Source organism: Oncorhynchus kisutch, linkage group LG6 (assembly GCF_002021735.2).
Source record: "Oncorhynchus kisutch isolate 150728-3 linkage group LG6, Okis_V2, whole genome shotgun sequence".
Taxonomy (NCBI): domain Eukaryota; kingdom Metazoa; phylum Chordata; class Actinopteri; order Salmoniformes; family Salmonidae; genus Oncorhynchus; species Oncorhynchus kisutch.
In genome coordinates, this window is record NC_034179.2 from 67415212 (window position 1) to 67437157 (window position 21946).

Below are 21946 nucleotides of genomic sequence, written 5' to 3' on the forward strand. Positions count from 1 at the left end.
AGTCTACCGGAAACACTGCGAGAGGGAAGTCTTTATGTCAGTGGTAAATCACTGCTTCTCAGTCCTTCTCTGTCAGCGAATCAGGTTTGATCAATGGGATATCCCATGCTCTGTCATAGGTCAATCAATATCAATAACTCTCAGTGCTCAACTGTTCAGGAAATGGAAAGGAGGTGGGTTTATAGCCTCTGACTTATGCAATCTCCCCTCCTCTCTCTCCTCTCTCTCTCTCTCCTTGCGTCTCTCTCTCGTCCCCTCTCCTCTCACTCTGGCTGCTTTTCTTAGTGAACACAGACAGTGAGACTGCGGTGGTCAACGTCACATATGGAACTCGGGAACATGCCAGACAGTAAGTCTCCCATAGTACATAATATTTTCTATATCTCTACTTACAAATGTACCCACTCCATATCCTTTCACACCTTGCTCATCTGAATGTTTTTGTGTTCATATAATATAGGCCATTGAGCAGACGCATTTATCCAAAGGGACTTACAGTCATGAGTGCATACATTTGACATCCCAGGAATCATACACACTATCCTGGCATTGCAAGCACCGTGCTCTACCAACTGAGCTACAGAGGACCATACGAACAAAGCATATAGGGCTAAATTATGTCCAAATGTTTTTTCAATATTTGAACACTCAAATCAAATCGAAGTTTATTTGTCACGTGTGCCGAACACAGCAGTGAAATGCTTACTTACAGGCCCTAACCAACAGTGCAATTTTTAAGTAAAAAAAGAGGTATTAGGTGAACAATAGATAAGTAAAGAATGTGTTCTCATTCAACTTACCCGTTTAAAAAAAAAAATGACAGTTGACTGAGGCCGCTCTAGCACGGAAGAAATTTGATCAACTGACTTGTTGGAAAGGTGGCATCCTATGATGGTACCATGTTAAAAGTCACTGAGCTCTTCAGTAAGGCCATTCTACTGGCAATGTTTGTCTATGGAGATTGTATGGCTGTGTGCTCAATTTTATACACCTGTCAGCAATGGGTGTGTCTGAAATCCACTCATTTGAACGGGTATCCACATACTTTTGTATATTTAGTGTATGTATATATATATATATATAATATATATATATATATATCACTCGCTTGACCTCTAGTGGTATGATAGTAGGACTGCAGTTGGGGATTGCGCTGCGCTGCAACAAAAATGATCAAAGATATTAAAGATGAGCTACACACATGCAGCTGATGAATTTGGCCATAGTAGAAGGTTTCACTTAAGAAAAGCATTGTTTTGAGACATTTGGCTTTCAAGGTCCACTTTCTTTCAGTAAAATCATATAAAACTCATTATAAAAGTGTTTTCAGAAAACCTCATGGATAAATGACACAAACCACAGGAATTCTTTCTTTCTCTTTCGTCATCCTTATAAACGACCATTTCTAGTTTTGTTGATATTGTCGATGTGTGATTAAATGTGAAATGTAACATCCACCTCTTTCTCCCAGGGCTATCCAGAAGCTGAACGGCTACGAGTTTGAGAACAATTCCTTGCGCGTCTCCTACATCCCAGATGAGACGTCCGATGTCGACTCCCAACGTGGCCAGGACAACAGTCGTCGCCCCGGTTACGGGTCCCGCGGCCCCCGTGGAGGTTCCCCGGGATCAGGCATGCCTTCGAAACACCAGCACGCTGACATCCCCCTCCGACTTCTGGTGCCCACCCAATACGTGGGGGCCATCATCGGCAAGGAGGGTGCCACCATCCGCAACATCACCAAACAAACCCAGAGCAAGTGAGTACCAATATGACTTGACCAATATACTGTAAGTAACAGATGAGTACCAGAGAACCAGATCAAGTAAGTGCAAGTCACCGGTATGGCCTCTAAAAGAGAACATGTTGCTAGAATAGACCGAGCAAAGTCATTACTGATATGATATGAGTATGAAAAGGTACTGGGAGCATTGCACAACCCAAAGGGCTTTCGATTGAATTTAAACAAACTAAAAGTGCCCAGCCCACCTATTTGTGGACACCATACTGTATGGCCAAACTGACTTTCCTGCGTTTTCCGTCCCTGCTAGAATTGACGTCCATCGCAAAGAGAATGCCGGCGCAGCTGAGAAACCAATCAGCATCCACTCCACCCCTGAGGGCTGCTCCTCTGCCTGCCGTATGATCCTGGACATCATGCAACAGGAGGCTAAGGACACCAAGACGTGAGTGCAGTGTCCATGAAGCAGCTGTCAACCCTGCACAGTGTGAAAACTTTAAAGTGACCCTCCAGCTATTTTGTAACTTTTCCTATTAAAAAACGGTATCTCCAATTGTGCTAGGGGTGGACGTTTATGCATACAGTTAGGAAACGGTATATTTGGATTTTCTCCTGTGTTTAATCTCATACTGTGTTCTCCTCATCCTCTCAGTGCTGAAGAAGTACCCCTGAAGATCCTGGCTCACAATAACTTTGTAGGCCGACTGATCGGCAAGGAGGGGCGCAACCTGAAAAAAGTGGAGCAGGACACCGACACCAAGATTACCATCTCCCCGTTAGTCACACACATCTAAAAACATACACACACATCTACACACATCATGAAACACACAGGTCTCTGGTTATGTTTACGCAGAGCTGCCACGGTCAATTAGGAAAGATCATGCACCATGTCATTGAAACCTATGACTATATCTAATGACTGAGACTGAATAATTGTACAGTTGTACGGGCCTCCCGAGTGGCGCAGCAGTCTATGGTACTGCTCCACAGTGCTAGCTGTGTCACTACAAATCTGTGTCGCAGCCGGCCGTGACCGGGAGACCCATGAAGCGGTGCACAATTGGCCCAGCCTCGTCCGGGGTAGGGGAGGGTTTGGCTGGCAGGGATGTCCTTGACCCATCACGCTCTAGTGACTCCTGTGGCATGCCGGGCGCTGACACGGTCGCCAGGTGTACAGTGTTTCTTCCAACTCATTGTTGCGGCTGGCTTCCCGAGTTAAGTGAGCAGTGTGTCAAAAATAGCTTAGTGGGGTTGTGTGTTGGAGGATGCATGGCTCTCGACCGTTGCCTCTCCCAGAGTCTGTATGGGAGTTACAGTGATGGGACTAGACTGTAACTACCAATTGAGGAGAAAAAAGGGGTAAAAAAATAGAACTATATGTACTGAGTGGTTTCTTCATTAGTGTAGTCTCCAATGATCACCTATGGTTGATTAACAGCGTTCTTGTTCTTTTTCTCCCTCTGCTCCTCTCCCCTTCTTCTTTCTTATTCTACCCACTCTTCCTGTTTCTTATCTTCCTCCTTTTTCCACCTGACCTCTCCCTCTTTCCTCTTCTCCTCCTCTTTCACTTCTCCCACCCTCTCTTCCTTCCCTCCGCACCTGTCTGCAGACTCCAGGACCTGACCGTGTACAACCCAGAGAGGACCATCACAGTGAAGGGACCCATCGAGGCCTGTTGTCTGGCCGAGACAGAGATCATGAAGAAAGTGCGCGAGGCCTATGACAATGACATGGCCGCCATGAATGTGAGTCAATGCTCAATAAAGTTACTGGCCTCCAATTCTCTTAAACACAATGGTCTCTCACATAGATCTTTCTCCTGCCCCTGGCACTTTAGGTTTCCACCTGTATTTGTTGACTTTAATAGCGAGAAATGCACATACAGTCATTGTCACATGCACTCAAACTATCATGCACTCTCAGTTCAGTTCCTTTGGCACTTACCTGCTTCTTGTCTCCAGCAACAGACTCATCTGATTCCCGGGTTGAACCTTGGAGCGCTTGGACTTTTCCCCCCTTCCGGTTCCATGCCCCCTCCCCCACCAGGCAACTCTGCATCCCCCTACGGCTCTTTTGGGGTAAGTTCACAGGCTTCTATCTAAGCTAGTTGGGTTCCAGTCATTGAGCTTTAGCTCAGTTTGCTGTGTTTGCAAACGCTGATGCTAGCTCTCACAAACATTACCTCGGTCTGCCTCAGGGTTGGGTTGTGGTGTGGTAATAACCTCTAGATGTTGTATCATGTTGTGATACAGTTGTAACTGTTTCATGTCACCCTACAGGCCCCTGAGCAGGAGACAGTCCATGTGTACATCCCGGCCCAGGCGGTAGGAGCTATTATTGGCAAGAAGGGACAGCATATAAAACAGCTGAGCCGCTTCGCTGGAGCATCAATCAAGGTGAGAAACCCCAAGCTGATGTAAATAGTGCATTTCATCACCGCTCTGAAACTGATTCGAAAAAAACGATGACTTTTTGAGACACCGATACTTGTACTTATCATGTCTCTATAAAGGACGTTACGCTGCTTGTTTAGCGGGTAAAACTTCCTTCTGATTCGGCCCAAACCTGGCTCAAACTCAGGACCTCTGCCTTGCTAGCACACGTGACCGCCCTCCTGAAGCATCTTGCCAGTCGGCGCCAGCCATGCGAAAAGTTCGCTATTCGCTGGCACAAGTGGGGAGACTTCAGGCTGAGGAGTCAGTTTTGCATGTTCCCATGTGCTACAGACCTCTATCTATGTGGTTTAAGTTGACCTTCATATATTTTCCCCTGCCAGATTGCCCCAGCTGAGGCTCCAGACTCCAAGATGCGAATGGTCATTGTAACCGGCCCACCTGAGGCCCAGTTCAAGGTACAGTAGAATGGGAGCATGATGAGACAATCTCTTTTTCAGCCTCTGTTTTTCATCGTGTTCAGAACTGGGAGCCCTCTTCTTGGTGTTTGCATCTTTTGTTGTGTGTGTGGTCTCTGCTTGCCTGTCCTGCCTTCTCATCCTTCATCCGTTTCCTCTCCTCCAACCTGTGTTTCCCTACTTTTAGCCTTACACTCTTCCTCTCCTTCATGCGCTCTTTTTTTCCCTCCAAATCCCTGTTGAAGTCACACGTCAAGCCATGGGTATAGTTACTTTTTGATGTCAAACTCTCTTTGTTGCCACCTCAGGCTCAGGGCAGGATTTATGGCAAACTGAAGGAGGAAAACTTCTTTGGGCCGAAGGAGGAAGTGAAGCTGGAGACGCACATCAAGGTAGCTGCTGCCGCTGCCGGCCGAGTCATCGGAAAAGGCGGAAAGACGGTGAGTGTAAAGGGTCTCTAGGTCCTTTTCAGGTTGCATCCCTTTCTCTTTTTGTACCCTGGCCATCCTCTCCTGAGCTAGAATAACCGAGCATAGGACCACTAATCACGATAAACAGTCATGTTAGTTTTATCTAAGTGCAAATCACTAACATAACCTTCTTTATTCCTCAGGTGAATGAGCTACAGAACCTCACTGCAGCTGAGGTGGTGGTCCCTCGCGAACAGACCCCAGACGAGAATGACCAGGTTATTGTCAAGATCATCGGCCACTTCTACGCAAGCCAGGTGAGGATCTCCTAGTCCTCATTCTCTTTCATAAGCTGCCTATAGGAGTTGGCTATATAGAACCTACCAAGATTTGAAGAGGCCCCAACCTCTCCTCATCATTTCCGTCAACAGTTTCTCCAGTAGTCTTCAGTCTTCTCACATGCTCACTCATATGTTGTTGTCTCCTGCAGTTGGCCCAAAGGAAGATCAGGGACATTCTTACGCAGGTCAGGCAGCAGCAGAAGGGAGGCATGGGGGAGCGCCAGGGGGAGCGCCAGGGGCCACACCCACAGGTCTTGTCTGAGATGGGGCCCTCCCAGGGACTGGCACAGGAGCCCCGGCCCCAGAGAAAGTGACGGGGCAGAGGGACCTTACCGGACAGACAGACAGAAAAACGAACGGCGGATAGATGAATGGACGTATAAAAGAGAGCGACACATGGACCCAGCGATAGACAGGAGAGATGCGAGTCAAACTGAGTCAGAGAGAGGAAACACCTGAGAGAGGACAAAGTTTAGAGAGGAAAAAAAGAGAGGCAAAGCAAACTTAGAGAAAACAGAGACCAGATGCCAGGCCAGAGCGACTGACTGGGAATGGTGAGTTGTTTGGAGGAGGTGGTAGGTAGAGGCGTCCTTGTGTGTTTCAGAGAGGGTCTCTCTCTCTCACACACCAATGGGGGTCATTTGGTTCTCCTCATATGGAGAGCGACTACTTTCCCTGATCACACTTGGATAGGCCAGCCTACTTGATACTAAACCCATACTGAGCTCTTAACCATCTCCAGCCAGTCCTATATTTTAAGGGTGGTTTTTTTAAAGATAAAGATATATGTATAGAAATGTTTATTCAGAGGTATTATTAATAGAATGCAGTGATCGGGAGCCGGGAGAGGGGGCGGGGAAGCCATTGCAGTGGGGGCGGGGTCATGGATTAAGTGACCCTTCGTCAGCCAATGAAAGTTCAGCAGAGGGGCCGCAGTTGTTAACACTGCTCTTTGACTCCTTCATAGAAATCTAAGAAGAACAAAATAAAATATGAGGTTGTAAATAGAATCTTCATGAAATGTAATGAAATGCTGCGCTCAATCGCCTTGCCTTTTGGGGTCGCCTCGAGACTCAGGTCTGCCTCGTTTCCGAGACACTGTTTGTTCCTGAGGTCCCGCTAGGCGTCTGGTGGTTGGAGCAGTGAGAGATCAGTAAGAGCGTGGAGGCCGCGGCTAGTCCTGCAGTTCTATTGCAGAGACTTAGCTCCGAGACGCGGAACGAGAACGACCGTAAACTAGCTAGCCATGCTCGCTGGCGAGCGGCCCACGCCTAAACGGCATATTTTATATATATTATATATATATGATATGTGAGTTAACCCAAGTCCCTCGGGAGAATGAATTGAGGGCAAGGAGAAATACTGTGTAGCAGTCCTGCAATGACTGACAGGCAAGAGGTCTTATTTGATTTTGCTCGTTGCCTTTTTCATGCTCAGACCCAATTTAGACCCAAACCGGTTCTTTGGAAACCCATGTGTGTTCTGGATTTCGTTTTATTGGATCTACGAAAACATCAAAAACGAAATCCATTGTTAAATTTGATACCAAGCAGGATTGGGCCCACACGTACTGAGGTCACAAACGAGTTAGGAGACTAGATGGAATCAAAAACAGTACACACAGCAGTCTTTGAGGACCAAGACTGCATGGGTCAGGTGAGTTGATCCACAGTCCTTGCCTTTAGATGGAAAGGTAATAACAGTTAGTGGGGATGGCTTCCTCTCTCTCTCTCCCCCCTCCGCTGAAGGCCTGCTGGTGACGCTTCCAGACCCCACCTAATGAAGGAGGGGTAGAAGCATGGGGCGCTCTCACCGTTACTAGAAAAGATTAAATAAAATGAAATTAAAAATAAAAACCTACCTCAGGGTATTGTTACCTCAGTATTCCTAACTTTTTTTTTGCTTGCTGGTGTTTTATATAAAGCTGATAGTCCTGAATATTTTTTATTTTTTTAAGAAAAAATAAATACATTTTTTAGGTTTTGTCTTGTTGCTTTGGTTATTTTTTTCTGTTTTTTTTTCGTGTGACTTTTATTTTGAAAATCAGAATGACCCAGAGGTGATGCCCCAGAAGAGAAAGTGAAATTAGCCAACAATAGCTAGGTGATAGAGGACCATGTCATGTGTTGTCATGCCTGCTTTGGGGGCAGCCTCTGGCTCTTCTGAAGTATGATTGGAGCATTCGGTCTTTAAAATCAGAGTATTGGCCAATGGGGAATGTCGCTGTTAGTCAAGAGGGTCTCTGGGCACATGTTGGTCCATACCACACCATGGGTGTGGGTTATGATCAGGTCCCGGTAATTATGTTTTTGACATGGTCAAAAGGTTATTTATGATTATATATGTTTGTCATACAAGCTATAATTTGTTATACTGCTGAACTAGAATACTGACAGCATGACAGGATAGGTTTTTGAGGCAGAATTCCCATGATATGACTTTGACCACTGTGTATCCGAGGCCCTCTTGTCTGTTTCATGATGACATCATCTTAATGCGCAGAATGTTTACTTACATGTTGCAGTCCATCTTTAGTGCTGTGCCAGATAAATGTTGATGGAAGACTGAAGGGCATTCAATCTGTCCCCTTGCTCTGAAAACACTGAATGTGAATATTTATTAACTCTGTGCACTGACCAATAAGCCTCAGCCCTCCCCACACTCACAGATCTGTGAGTGTGATCGCGTGTGGGTTTGGGTGTGTTAGTGATTTTTTTTGTTTCTTGGTTTTAAGTGTTACATTTTTTTTGCGGGGGAAGTGGTGGGGTGTAAAAAAAAGCAGAAAAAAAGTAGAAAGAGAACCTATGGACTCGGTTTGTCTTTCAACAGACAGAGGGGTGTTCAAAAACCTTTTAAAAATGGGAGCAGAAAGCAAGGAAGTTGAAAAAAATGCATCAAATAAATGGATTCAACCTGTTCATTAGATGTAAAAGGAAACCGATCACCAGACTTTTGTATTTTTGAAATAACTATGGGGGGGGAAAATGATGAGAAATGATGGAAAATTCGAAGAGTAAAACGTGCCAGGTCACTGATTGACACTGCCAGATAGCATCATTTCCACAGCCTGAGCTATTCACTAAACACATCCAGTAGACTGGCCAGCGGCTTTGAAACATACTTTCTCACCATCGACAGGTGAAAGTCTATTCTACTGTTTATGCTTCCATTTTTTTTCAAGAGACGGCAACTTCTTGTTTTTCGCCATGGCAAGAGCTGACTTGACATGTTTAGAGGTCTCCTTGGCAATGAGCATATGAAAGGAGCATATGACTCCATCATCATGTGGGGTAAATGCTCCTCAGAAGTTTCCGTCTCTTTCCGACCCATAGAGCTCTGTTCACAAACACCAAGACACACTATTTTGGATTATTCAGACTGCAGCCATTTTTTTTTTTTTAAATCTTTTTCTATACAGCAAGCTTTATTTGGACATGACATCTGGTTAAATACTGTTACACTAATTGAATAATGTAAACAACTAAATATTGAAATGACCGAGAACCTCCAGGACTTTTTAAACTTGATGCAATTTAGTAAGGGAGGTGTAGAAGAGTGATGGGAGATGGGCCAATCTTTTGTGGAAAGCGGGGGAGGGACTATTATCTACTATGTCAGAGACTGACAGACAAATAGCGTACCCTTGTTTGATGTACAAGAATTGCCTATTTATGTTAGGTCACTGGAAATGCAACTGTACACCATATAGTCCAGTCAAAGTGGACTTAACGTCACACACGTAACCTCCTCCCCTCTAGTCTTCTTTCACTATCTCACCACCCTGGTTTAAGATCCTTCTACTCACACTCTCTTACTACCAGGATTTTATTTGTACTTTTCTGTACTCCACAGGACTAGGAGGACCTTTTTTTTTAAATCATTTCATTTTTGGGAGTTGAGGGGAACTACGGAGTCCTCCACCCTCTCTTACGCTGGCCTCGATTGTGTTCGTTTTCTCACTTCTGTTCAGATGTATCTAGTTTTATTACATATACTTTTTTCAATTTGTTTCCATTGCTTTAGTTTGGAAAAATAGTTGATTACCTTTTTTTCTTCTGATCATGTTTTTAATGCACAGATCTCATAAACAGCTACTAAATAAAGACAAAATACTAACATGTAACGCATTACATGATGTAAGTAATAACTGTGCCAAACAAGTTTTAGTACTCAAAAAGAGAAAGAATAAGAATTTGGTTTTATCTGTAATGGATGACACCTGGTCTGTTCACTGAGTGGCTTAGTCTTCAGCCCTCACACTTTGAAGCACTATAACATGAAATCCATGCTCATTGTCTGTGGCAAAGCGAATGGCTCACTTTTGTCTCCACAAACAAAATTTTCGACATCTCTAAACTGAAGTCCTTTTTTATGCAATTTGAGTGATATGTCGACAAGCTATATTCATGGTCAACATTTGGCATGTGGACTGTTGATTATCCACTTATAAAACAAACCCACAACAATATGACAAAACTATTTTGAAACTACCCATCAAAGCTTGTAGCTTAGCATATTGACGACAGATTCAAGCTTTCGTAATGACGGCTATGATTATTGAAACAAAGATGCACACCACAATGTTTTTTTCCTCATTGGTAGACTCTGGTCTTCACTTAAACGAAATATCATAGATGTGTGCTACAAAGATAAGACAAACCTCACACATAACTGGGAACGCTACCTCAAGACTTAGCCATAAGATTGTTTTTATCAACCAGACAAGAGCAAACAGTGCATGTTACAGTATTTTCTTTTTAATTTATTTTTAAATTTTAATTTTTACCTCTTCAGCTTTGAGTTGGGACTGTAAAAATAACAATAGATACAGAGAGTGAAGTGGGGTGCAGGAGCAGGGCAGGAGAGGACTATATGTGGGGAGTGACTGGGTTTATTATGGGCATCCCCATAAGGCCTGGGACATGTTGGTTTGAGTGATAAGGGGGCACTGAGGATTGGAACAAAGTGAATACATGGGAAACTAAACCCTTGTGGCTCTTTTGGTGGAGCAGGGTTGTTCGGTCTCTCTTGAATGAGAACCCAAGGGCCCTGAAATTGCTTCTATCCCTCATTAGATTCACCACACTCTGTGCCTGTTCCACATTTCTCCTTGACCCCTTCAGATAACCAGCTCCCCCATAGGCCCTCACCTTGGGGTCCTGAGGCCCAGTGTCCCACCCTCCTCCTCCCACAGTCCTCCTCCAGCTCTGCCCCTCTTCCATCTCTCCCTTTGTTTTGACTTCCTCAATCAAGGGGAACGATACCTGTAACCATGTAAATTCTTTGTTGATCTACCTCTTAGGAAAAAAATTGGTAAAAGGTCAAATTAAAAAAGGACACAAAAAAGTTTAACATTTGAAAATGCTCAAATAAAAATAAAAGTAAATGAATAAATAACTGGGTAGCTGCATCTCCATATACTGTAGTTCATAGTCTATTAAAGGAAAATAAAAACTTTTACTTCTTCCAAAGATGATTTTGTTTTCTCTGTTGTTAGAAGCTGTTTTGAAAGTTGAACTTAAAATTGAACTTAAGTATTTGTTTTTCTCAAAAAGCAAGATAAACAAGATTTTATTATCCAATTGCATTTTTGTTCTTCATTAGATGTACGTTTTAGCCTCAACATTCTTTCTCTTTTTTTGTTTGATTTATTTTCTGATTGCTTTTTCAAATGACATAGGATTGTATTTCTTGTGTTTGGATGCATTAGGATTCTCTCTCTGTGAACTGCAACATAATAACACTCAGTAAAACCTTTTCAGAGCAGCATGATGTCTAAACGATTTAGATTTTAATTTTTTATTTTGAATGATTCATTTGAAAAGAAAGGACCTGTTTAGCTGGTCAGTCTCCGGAGTAGCTGGAGGAGGAGGACATGGAGAGAGAGAGGGGCCCATCTATCGGGCTCTGCTCTGCTGCCAGCCCTCCTCCACCTCTGGGGCCTTGGCCTTTCAACTTCTGCCCGCCTGATTTCTTTAGTTCTCATCAAGACTTGTTTTAAACTCCTTGTAAACAAAACAGAGCATAGATATGAATGTGTTATTAAAAGATGAGAAAACCGGAACCCGCTTCTGTCTTGTGTGTTTGCTGTGTAGTCTTTTTCTTCCTCTATACAGTACCTCCACCACTGCCTTCTTCCCCCACTGTGGTCTTTACAGAAAAATTACAATTTAACCACAGAACTAGAATAACTCATTATATTTCTATGAGTGGAACACTGTTTTTATTTTTTTTATTTCACCTTTATTTAACTAGGCGAGTCAGTTTAGAACAAATTCTCATTTACAATGACGGCCTACCAAAAGGCCTCCTGCGGGGACGGGGCCTGGGTTTAAAAATAAAAAATAAATACAATATAAATATAGGACAAAACACAAATCATGTGTTGTGTTGTCTCTTGTTGTGATTTGTGATTTGTCCTATATTTATATTGTATTTGTTTTATTTTTAAACCCAGGCCAACACAACACTACATAAAGAGAGACCTAAGACAACAACATAGTAAGGCAGCAACACATGACAACACAGCATGGTAGCAACACAACATAACAACATGGTAGCAGTACAAAACATGGTACAAGCATTACTGGGCACAGACAACAGCACAAAGAGCAAAAAGGTAGAGACAACAATACATCACACAAAGCAGCCACAACTGTCAGTAAGATTGTCCATGATTGAGTCTTTGAATGAAGAGATTGAGATAAAACTGTCCCGTTTGAGTGTTTGTTACAGCTCGTTCCAGTCGCTAGCTGCAGCAAACTGAAAATAGGAGCGACCCAGGGATGTGTGTGCTTTGGGGACCTTTAACAGAATGTGACTTGCAGAACAGGTGTTGTATGTGGAGGATGAGGGCTGCAGTAGATACAGCTGAAGTCGGAAGTTTACATACACTTAGGTTGGAGTCATTAAAACTTGTTTTTCAACCACTCCACAAATTTCTTGTTAACAATCTATAGTTTTAGCAAGTCGGTTAGGACATCTACTTTATGCATGACACAAGTAATTTTTCCAACAATTGTTTACAGACAGATGAATTCACTTATAATTCACTGTATCACAATTCCAGTAGGTTATAAGTTTACATACACTAAGTTGACTGTGCCTTTAAACAGCTTGGAAAATTCCAGAAAATGAAGTCATGGCTTTAGAAGCTTCTGATAGGCTAATTGACATCATTTGAGTCAATTGGAGGTGTACCTGTGTATTTCAAGGCCTACCTTCAAACTCAGTGCCTCTTTGCTTGACATCATTGGAAAATCAAAAGAAATCAGCCAAGACCTCAAAACAATTGTAGACCTCCACAAGTCTGGTTCATCCTTGGGAGCAATTTCCAAATGCCTGAATAGGACCACGCAGCCCTCATACCGCTCAGGAAGGAGATGCCTTTCGTCTCCTAGAGATGAATGTACTTTGGTGTGAAAAGTTCAAGTCAATCCCAGAACAACAGCAAAGGACCTTGTGAAGATGCTGAAGGAAACCAGTACAAAAGTATCTATATCCATAGTAAAAAGAGTCCTATATCGACATAACCTGAAAGGTCGCTCAGCAAGGAAGAAGCCACTGCTCCAAAACCCCCATAAAAAAGCCAGACTACGGTTTGCAACTGCACATGGGGACAAAGATTGTACTTTTTGGAGAAAATACCCTCTGGTCTGATGAAACAAAAATAGAACTGTTTGGCCAGTTGGGGCAGCATCATGTTGTGGGGGTGCTTTGCTGCAGGAGGGACTGGTGCACTTCACAAAATAGATGGCATCATGAGGCAGGAAAATTATGTGGATATATTGAAGCAACATCTCAAGACATCAGTCAAGAAGTTAAAGCTTGGTTGCAAATGGGTCTTACAAATGGACAATGACTCCAAGCATACTTCCAAAGTTGTGCTAAAATGTCTTAAGGACAACAAAGTCAAGGTATTGGAGTGGCCATCACAAAGCCCTGACCTCAAGGCCTGACCTCAATATTTGTGGGCAGAACTGAAAAAGTGTGTGCACAAGGAGGCATACAAACCTGATTCAGTTACACCAGCTCTGTCAGGAGGAATGAGCCAAAATTCACCCAACTTATTGTGGGAAGCGTGTGGAAGGCTACCCGAAACATTTGATCCAAGTTAAACAATATAAAGGCAATGCTACCAAATACTATTTGAGTGTATGTAAACTTCTGACCCACTGGGAATGTGATGAAAGAAATAGAAGCTGAAATAAATCTTTCTCTCCTATTATTCCGACATTTCACAATTTTTAAATAAAGGGCTGTTCCTTACTGACCTAAGACAGGGAATTTTTACTAGGATTAAATGTCAGGAATTGTGAAAAACTGAGTTTAAATGTATTTGGCTAAGGTGCATGTAAACTTCTGACTTCAACTGTATCTCAGATAGGGGGAAGTGAGGCCGAAGAGGGTTTAATAAATAATCATCAACCAGTGGGTCTTGCGACGGGTATACAGAGATTACCAGTTTACAGAGGAGTATAGAGTGCAGTGATGTATCCTGTAAGGAGCATTGGAGGATCACTATGTATCATGTCTCGATCTAGAGTTTGAAATTCCAATCAAAGATATTGATGAAGAGTCTAGGAACCCTATGCTATTGAACTTTCCTGGAATAACTTAGAAGCAACCTAAAACACTGGTATTAACAAATACTTATTTAGGCCTATATATTCTCAGCAGAGTTTACCAAAATGCTTTACTTTCTGAGGCAATGTGTTCCTCTGACACATAGAATAATTATATCATGGGTACATGCTTGGCTAGGTCAAGGTCCTATAATTAATTTTTTACAGTCTATGAATTTAGCAGTACCCCCCCTCTTATTAAAAAGAATAACTAGCACATAACGTTCTGAGAACCATGTTTCTTAGAGCTTGGTGAGAGCATGGTTGTTCTATGGTTATTTTGCATACAACCTTCCCACAATTTTCTGGGCACAAGATACCCACATAACATTCTGAGAACCATAAGTTTCTTAAGTGAGAATTTCAGTACTTCAGCATAACTTTTTTCTGCACGTTTACTCATAGTCCTATTTAAAGTTAATGTTCTCAGAACATTGAGAACATTTTCTTATAAAAAAAAAAGAAGAAAAGATTGGTAACGTTCTAAGAACATGTACATTCTGTTCTCAGTTCCAACAAAACTCTCTATCATCTGTCTTATTAAGTGTGTTTCAGTGCGTTAGCCGAGCACACTAATTGGCAACACCTGATCTTAATGAGTACTTGTTTCCTTTTAAATGGGATCTCTTAAAAATACACACACCATGCTAGCTCCATCCTGGTGGCGCTGTGGACTAATTCCATGGATAGAGAACAGAAGATCATAGGTTTGAGCATCACTGACTCCATGCCACAATTTAAAAAAAAATATGTTTTTTCATGGTTGATGCCTAAGCAAAATAATTTCCATGTGACCTATCTGTGCTTGGAGTTGAAAACAGTTAACCCAAACTGAGCTAGCAGTGTTATTAAAAGTCTTATTAAAATATAAATATCAAGTGAAAGTTAAGTTTTTCTAAAACCTCCAAATAACCTATAATTTCCAGTCTCAGAACGTTAGTAAATCTTCCCAGGAAAACCTTCAGAAACCATAGAAAAACATTGTCAGAACCTGCCTGCAACCTAAAAATGAACGTTCTCAGAACAAGCTAAATATTCACTTCTGTTCTCAGAACGTTTAAAACCTTTCAGTTTTACCGGTCAGGAAACGTATGAATTCGTTCCTAGAACCAATGTGAAACCAAACACTTCCATTCCCACAACTTCCAAGGAACCAAATGTGCTAGCTTGGTAGTGTCCTGATTGAAATGTCACTCATCACGTGTATTTATGTCTAAAGTACTGTTGAGTTCGGTAGTAAAGGAGCCTCTGCTGCTAATAAATACATTTGAAAACATCTAAGAAAATGAAAAAGCAGACCATTTCTATGCTTTTACATAGATTTTCTTATAAATGTTGCCTTTTATGGATATGAAAGAAGCCGCTCCCTTTTTCACGACGCAAGACCTACTTTCAACCTAATTGGACAATAATCTATCCAATCACATTCCACGTTGAACAGCGGTCGCTGAATTTTGAAAACCCGAATGGCTACTGAGGCTGTTCAAGCGTAAGTTCCTTAAGCATTTTTATCAAATTGAATAATCTTATGCGATGTATTTCAACCCTATTCCGTAATATAGTGCCTTTCGTCAAATTATGAATCGCGGTAAGGCTTGTTATAATAGCCTAGTTAATTGTAAATCCCTAACAATATCTGTCAAAATGTGAGGATCTAGACAAGCAAGCTAGTTGCTAACGTTAACTAGCTTTTCTTAGTTTGACTCTGAACCATCGTTTTCAGGTTGCTTGAAAGATGCGACCATGTACATTTGGATTTGTACGATGGGGCAGAGCATCATGAGGGTGGGGAAGCGGAGTTGATGGTGCCATACCTATCTGTGAGTAGGTTAACACCTCACCTACTTTAGACACTTTGAAATGCTTGGCCAAACAACTCGTCAAAATGTTGGAGTTGGTCAAAGAAAAATATATGCATTGCGTTAATTACATTTATAAGTACTATCTGTGTTGTTCAGGAGAGTCGTAGTAAACAGAAGATTTTGGGCAGACAGTTGTTTGTGCTTGATGACATGATGCAGCTTCTGGAGAGACTGGAGACAACTGACCAGCTGTTTAATGAACCATGCCCCCCAAACCCCGGTAACACACAGATACACACCCAACACATAATCAGCAATAATGCCACTCAAGATATCCTTACTTCCATGGCCTCTTAGTACCACTTAATAGTACCCCAAGGGGTTCGGGAGATCCCCTTTTTTGTAGTACTTTTGTAAATGACTGGTCTTCTGTGCACAGGCAATGAGGCTCACAGCCGCTGGAAGGTCCTGAAGAGTGAATATAAAGAGGGTGTCCAGGAGGTGGAGGCACTCATTAGCACCTTACGGGACATGATGGACAAACTGCACCACAAACGGGACCGACTGACAAACCTGGTCACAGCACTAGAAAATAAGGTATACGTGCACTAATGATGCGTTCTCACGGACACACACACACCCTTTAGTCTGTATGGCGACTTTCCAATTTTTAAAAAGAGCAACGGTCCTATCACAATTCGCAGACTTTCGACGGACATGGTCGTTTGTATGGTTACTTTGTATCAGTCCTTTGCCATGTTTTGGATATGTGATGTCTTTCCACATCTCTCCCATAGAAAGATCTCAGCCTGCAGATGGGGGAGTCTCTCCAGATAGCCTACAATGCCTTGCGTGTGTGTGAGGGGCAGCTGGCCCAGCTGAGGGCGGAGACCGACGCCACACTGGACCGCTCGGCTGACTGGCAGCACCTGAGAGACGCGTGAGTGACAAGCAGCGCTATCCACCAATCATACATCCTCGCAGAGATGTCCTATTTCTACTCTCCCACCTCCACTAATTTGCTTTGACTTTAGTCTTGAGCTACCACACTTCCATATTGTTCACTCTGGTATTAGAACTGTCATTCAATGTCCCATTTCATAATGAATGTGAGAAAAACAAACATTTAGATTTTTCCCCAGTCTAAAATCAAACCAGAACCCCTAACCTAGCCCCTTGGTAATTCCAAACGAGGGTGGGCACCTGACTGCCCTGCTCCAGTCCATACTCAACTCTGTCTCCTGTCAACCAGCCTGCAGGGCTATGTGGAGGAGACACAGGGGGTGATGCAGTGTAGGCTGCTGTCAGTGGGGTCCTCAGAGCTGTGTGTGGAACTGAGGCCCCGCTCCTGTGGGTCCACTTCTGGCCAGCTGGAGCCCCTCAGACTGACTGTCACTTGGAGCCCTGATGACCACTTCCACCTCCAGGTAAACAATACTGCTGACCTCCGACCTGGGTGGTATTCATTAGGAACCAAACAAAATGTATAGGTACCTTCTTGAATTTGTCCAATACAAACTCTTGTTTTAGTTGCTTAAAGTTTTCAGTTTCGAGTAATTGGTTTGCGTTGCAAAACATTTTGCTACACTGTGCGACAAATTAATACACTCCTGGTTTGGTTTCTGGTCCTTACACATATTTTCCATAGCTCCTGGTCCGGTTCCATCCTAGTTCCTACACCTCTTCTCCTTAGCTCCCCCTGAGCCCCTTTGTATTCCTTGTGTTCTAGATGGGAATCATTGTTAGATTTAGCCAAGTAAGATATCTGTCTATATTATTTCTCTGTTTTTGGCACCTATTGAGAAAATAGCATTTTTTGCCACCATTAGTCATAACCCCCACTTTGTCCCTCTCTCCCTCCTTCTAGGTGTATCAGGGTACTGCAGGGCTGTTAGAGGTGTCCATGAAGGGTTGCCTTTCTCATCTCAGTGCTGCAGTGCTGGAGGTCATGCAGTGCTACACCAGCCAGGGAGAGATGCTGGCTGAGATTCAGGCCCTGCATTCCAGGTACGCACACACGCACACAGTGCCTACAAAGATCAGTCAGTGATGATCGAAGCGAGACCCTTGATGTTCAATGATAAAGTGGAATGATGTTTCTTTCTGAGATCGAATCCTGTTGCTGTTTGAATGGCATTACCACATTATCTGAAGCATTAAAAGCAGCCGTTAGACTATATCCCACTGCCTCTCTCTTGGAGAGGGATCATTGAGACACACGCACTTACAAAAACCAATGTATACAGTCGATCAGATCAACACACTCAAACTGAGCAATTTCTGCAAACTAAAACGTGGAGTAGCACTCAACAACCATAACTTGCTCAGCTACGAACCCAACAAAGATTGTTTTTAATGACCCCTGACAGAATATCTTCAGTATTCTGAACTACTCAGTTCTACTGAAGGTGAGTAGAAGTTGCCAGCCAATATTGAGTACCTTTTCCAATGCATTCTCAATCACACTATAACACTTTATGTTCATAATATTGCTTATACTCCAACACTTCTAAGCAAGAATTAGTCTGTGAGAGCTTATTCGTATGTGGACATTTTCATATTCCAAACATGATGACGTTTTCATTCTTTAACACATGTGTTTGACATGGTGAGTATTTCTCCTGTGTGTAGGTTTGCTATAGACTGGCGTCCAGGCCAGAGACTGCTCGTGTTCCTGAAGACTGCCTCTAGTGTGTGTAGCCTGAGGGTGGAGGAGGGCTACCCCTCCAGAGGCACAGCTACACTCATCTCTGTACGCAGGGACGGAGAACTGGTCGACAATGCTGTCCTACAGGTAAAACGTCCATCGCCATTACCTGTTTATTGATGTATTGAGTCCCATTTGAAATGGTATTAGCAAACACCTTTTTAGCAAAGATGGAGCACTGTCCTTGCCCTTCTAGTTATCTACTCTTAAACATTAATTATTTTGTTCTTGAAGTTATTATTTACCCTCTGGGGTCAGTATTTTTTTGGAGATCCCCTTAAAATTGGAAATCCACAGCTACAAACAACCACATAAGTGATATTGATTTTTACATTCCATTCCGTTACAATGTGAGACATGTTGTTTGAATTTGCAGCCTCCCCAGAAGACCCTCTCTCTGACAGAGTGGCTGGAGTTCCTCTCCTCCAGTCCGAACGTCTGACCATCCTCTCTCTAGTCTACACAGAGGAAGTGGCTGTTTCTCTCCAGGATCACTAAATGGCGCTCTTGCCTCTGTAATATGTAAATATTAGGAATGTAACAATTTACTGATGCATCGGTCCTGGTTCAAATGTTTTAAGATACTAGTGCATGGGTCTGCAGGAGCCCAAACCAATCCAAATTAAGTGTGCGTCGGTCAGAACTGATTCAGATGTTACAATCGTCAGTTCACTGATGTTTTTCACTCATTGTTTTATTCCAAAAATACCTCTTATGTGTTATGACTGAGTTAATGCGTCCTCCTTTAGTTCAGTAGGCTATTGAACTTTTATGTATTTAACTGCGTATGACTGTCAGATAATTGTGAGCACAGTGCAGGTAGCGACAGCTGCATGCGCCAACTAGAGGTAGGCCTATCCCTGTTCTAATAGGCTGTTCGTACATCAGCGCGGCACCTTCAGCATTCAGATGCTTTGAAAATGGCTTTCACAATATCATCATAGGGTTTATTAGTTGAGTGACAACCAATGTAATTTGCTGGGACATTGTTACCAAATGCTATGTATAATAGTTTTTTTTTACTGGAGTTGTGTAGTCTACCGGATTGGACACACCTCGCATCGAACTGCTGATTGGAGTTTTCAATCATTCTGATTTTTAGATTGTTCAGGTCACCATAATAAATAGTTTGTGTAGTTTTTTTTTTTTTAAACAGTGTATTTGGTCATTTCTACATGAATGGGGTAATTTCATAAAGGACCTCAATCATTTTTGAGAGCTGCGCATGGTCACATACATTGGTCAGAGCAGGATAAGCTCCATAAAATTCCAAACGGTCTAAACCATTTGCTTTTGAAACTGTTAAAATCCAATGCTACATTATAGTAAATGCCATGCTAATTTGTGAAGATAAATATTGACATAGTACAAGCTCAACACGTTTTATCTGCAAAAATGACAAGTTAATGAGTGGGTGATGGTAATTGCAGATTTGTTTTTAAAAACTGGGGGGACAAAAAGCATAAATTGCCCTAATCTGATGATAGTGGGGTGGTAGATGCTCAGTCTGCCCTATGGCTCAGCTCATGTGCCTATATCATTGATATTGACACACAGAGGAGCTCTCAGCTTATAGAAGTAATCTCAGACAGATCCAGCTCAGATAGGCCCAGCTCCTGAGCTCTATAATCATTAGCAGATATTATTTAAAAATTAATGTGTTCATACAACGACAAAAAATACTAAATAGAAACGAATCGCATCTATTCATTCCCCTAATCAAACCTAATCATTTAAGACTTAAACATATCGTTCCTGTATCATATCATAGCCCATGTAGCTATCTAGATGCGTATCGAATCATTCATGAAGGGAGAGCTGCACATCCCTAGTAAATATCTCATGACTCTATCTAATGTTGCTCTGTTTTGTCTTCTAGCTGTATCTGTTGTCTTGTCTATGTATTGTTGTAACAATATTACGACTCATGTAAATAAATAACATACCATTTTGGTGAAAATGTTTTTGGTTTTCTTCATATTTAGACTTAAAGAAAAGGTGAAAAATAAATAAATCACATTGTGACGAATGAGGAGTGCAACTTTTTTTTCTTTATCAAAGTTTATGCTCTTCTAGTCATCAGCACCCCTATAACTACTAGAGTAGTAACTATGTACACTGTGTACATTATTTTGCTCCCCGTAGGCTGACAGCATGTGGTTAGATAATCTATGGGTTGACAGACAGAGCCTATGGCTCTGGATAAAGTCAACCCTGAAAGCTGTCAAAAGCCTGAAGAGAAATGGCCTGAGATCTGAGATGGGTCTTCAATGGCTTCCACAAGTAATGTTATATTTCTTTCCACCTGACTTTGTAACTTAACGTACAAGCTGTTGACAACCTGCTCTCGTATTCTTGAAAAGACATGCCCTTTGGTGGTTTGTCTGAGCTACTTGGCACTTCAACTTGAGAGCCTGCTCTCCCTCGTTTTTCACACTGTCACAGTTAACCTCCCTGCTTCATGCTTCGCTCCTCATTCCTCACCTGCTGACTATCAATTGGCTCCCTGGGATGCAGCAGGCGGGGCCAATGTCGGAGCTGTGAAAAGTTGGTTATGTGAATGGTTTGACCCACTTCTGATCCAAGTGTGCAGCAGCTTCTGCAGTTATTAGGTTACATTCTCCTCACTTTGGGGTTGGGCGGTTTGATAATCCTCTTCATAGATCAGATTCCACTCCACTGTGGACACAAGTGAAAGGGATCTTGTTTTTCTGTCTTCAATATGATACAGTAGTCTCACCAATCAGCATCAGTCGTACTTTGTTTTTGTCCCCAGTAATACCCGTGTCTAGTCACTGGGAGCTCCCTAGCTTTCCATAGGGCAGTCTTAAACAGACAATTACTTGTTTATGTTATAGAGGTTTTTAACAGTTATAGTGCATTCGGATATTATTCAGACCTCTTGACTTTTTCCAAATTGTTACGTTACAGCCTTATTCTAAAATGGATAAACAAACATGTTCTTAATAAATCTACACAATACCCCTTAATGACAAAGCAAAAACAGGTCTTTAAGCCATTTTTGCAAATATATAAAATTTAAAAAAGATACCTTACTTACATTAGTGTTCAGACCCTTTGCTATAAGACTCAAAATTGAGCTCAGGTGCATCCTGTTTCCATTGATCATCCTTGATGTTTCTACAACTTGATTGGAGTCCACCATTGGTATATTCAGTTGATTTGACATGATTTGGAAAGGAACATGCTTGTCTATATAAGGTCCCACAGTTGACAGTGCATGTCAGAGCATTTAAGGTCCCAAAGAACACAGTGGCCTACATCATTCTTAAATGGAAGAAATTTGGAACTCTTCCTAGAGCTGGCAGCCCGGCCAAACTGAGCAATCGGGGGAGAAGGGGCTTGGTCAGGGAGGTGTCCAAGAACCCGATGGTCACTCTGACAGAGCTCCGGAGTTCCTCTGTGGAGATGGGAGAACCTTCCAGAAGGACAACCATTTCTGCAGC

The 21946-nt window shown here is 42.4% G+C and overlaps 2 protein-coding genes across 5 annotated transcripts in view; both read left to right on the forward strand.

Annotated features, from left to right (window-relative positions):
• Window positions 1-11410, forward strand: part of LOC109893253 (insulin-like growth factor 2 mRNA-binding protein 1) — a 59972-nt gene extending 48562 nt beyond the window's left edge. Inside the window, exons 5-15 of one of the 3 annotated variants that reach the window (XM_020486382.2) lie at window positions 295-349; window positions 1472-1759; window positions 2052-2186; window positions 2394-2516; window positions 3354-3489; window positions 3706-3822; window positions 4024-4140; window positions 4521-4595; window positions 4904-5035; window positions 5209-5322; window positions 5496-11410. In XM_020486382.2, the coding sequence (XP_020341971.1) occupies window positions 295-349; window positions 1472-1759; window positions 2052-2186; window positions 2394-2516; window positions 3354-3489; window positions 3706-3822; window positions 4024-4140; window positions 4521-4595; window positions 4904-5035; window positions 5209-5322; window positions 5496-5660 (1457 nt within the window). In that variant the 3' untranslated portion in view covers window positions 5661-11410. Of the gene's footprint in view, window positions 1-285; window positions 350-1471; window positions 1760-2051; window positions 2187-2393; window positions 2517-3353; window positions 3490-3705; window positions 3823-4023; window positions 4141-4520; window positions 4596-4903; window positions 5036-5208; window positions 5323-5495 lie in introns of all 3 variants that reach the window. The other 2 variants (XM_020486380.2, XM_020486381.2) reach the window with 2 other exon arrangements.
• A 3915-nt stretch (window positions 11411-15325) lies between these two features.
• On the forward strand, window positions 15326-20439 carry LOC109893254 (uncharacterized). 2 transcript variants are annotated; one of them, XM_020486383.2, is made up of 9 exons: window positions 15326-15459; window positions 15694-15790; window positions 15929-16052; window positions 16212-16369; window positions 16570-16712; window positions 17025-17199; window positions 17640-17779; window positions 18404-18566; window positions 18856-20439. In XM_020486383.2, exons 1-9 carry the CDS (start codon window positions 15437-15439, stop codon window positions 18919-18921), a joined length of 1089 nt encoding a protein of 362 aa, XP_020341972.1. In that variant the 5' UTR covers window positions 15326-15436; the 3' UTR covers window positions 18922-20439. The 2 variants fall into 2 exon arrangements, with proteins under 2 accessions (XP_020341972.1, XP_020341974.1); XM_020486385.2 differs by having other exon boundaries at window positions 15455-15558.
• The last annotated feature ends 1507 nt before the right edge of the window (window positions 20440-21946 follow it).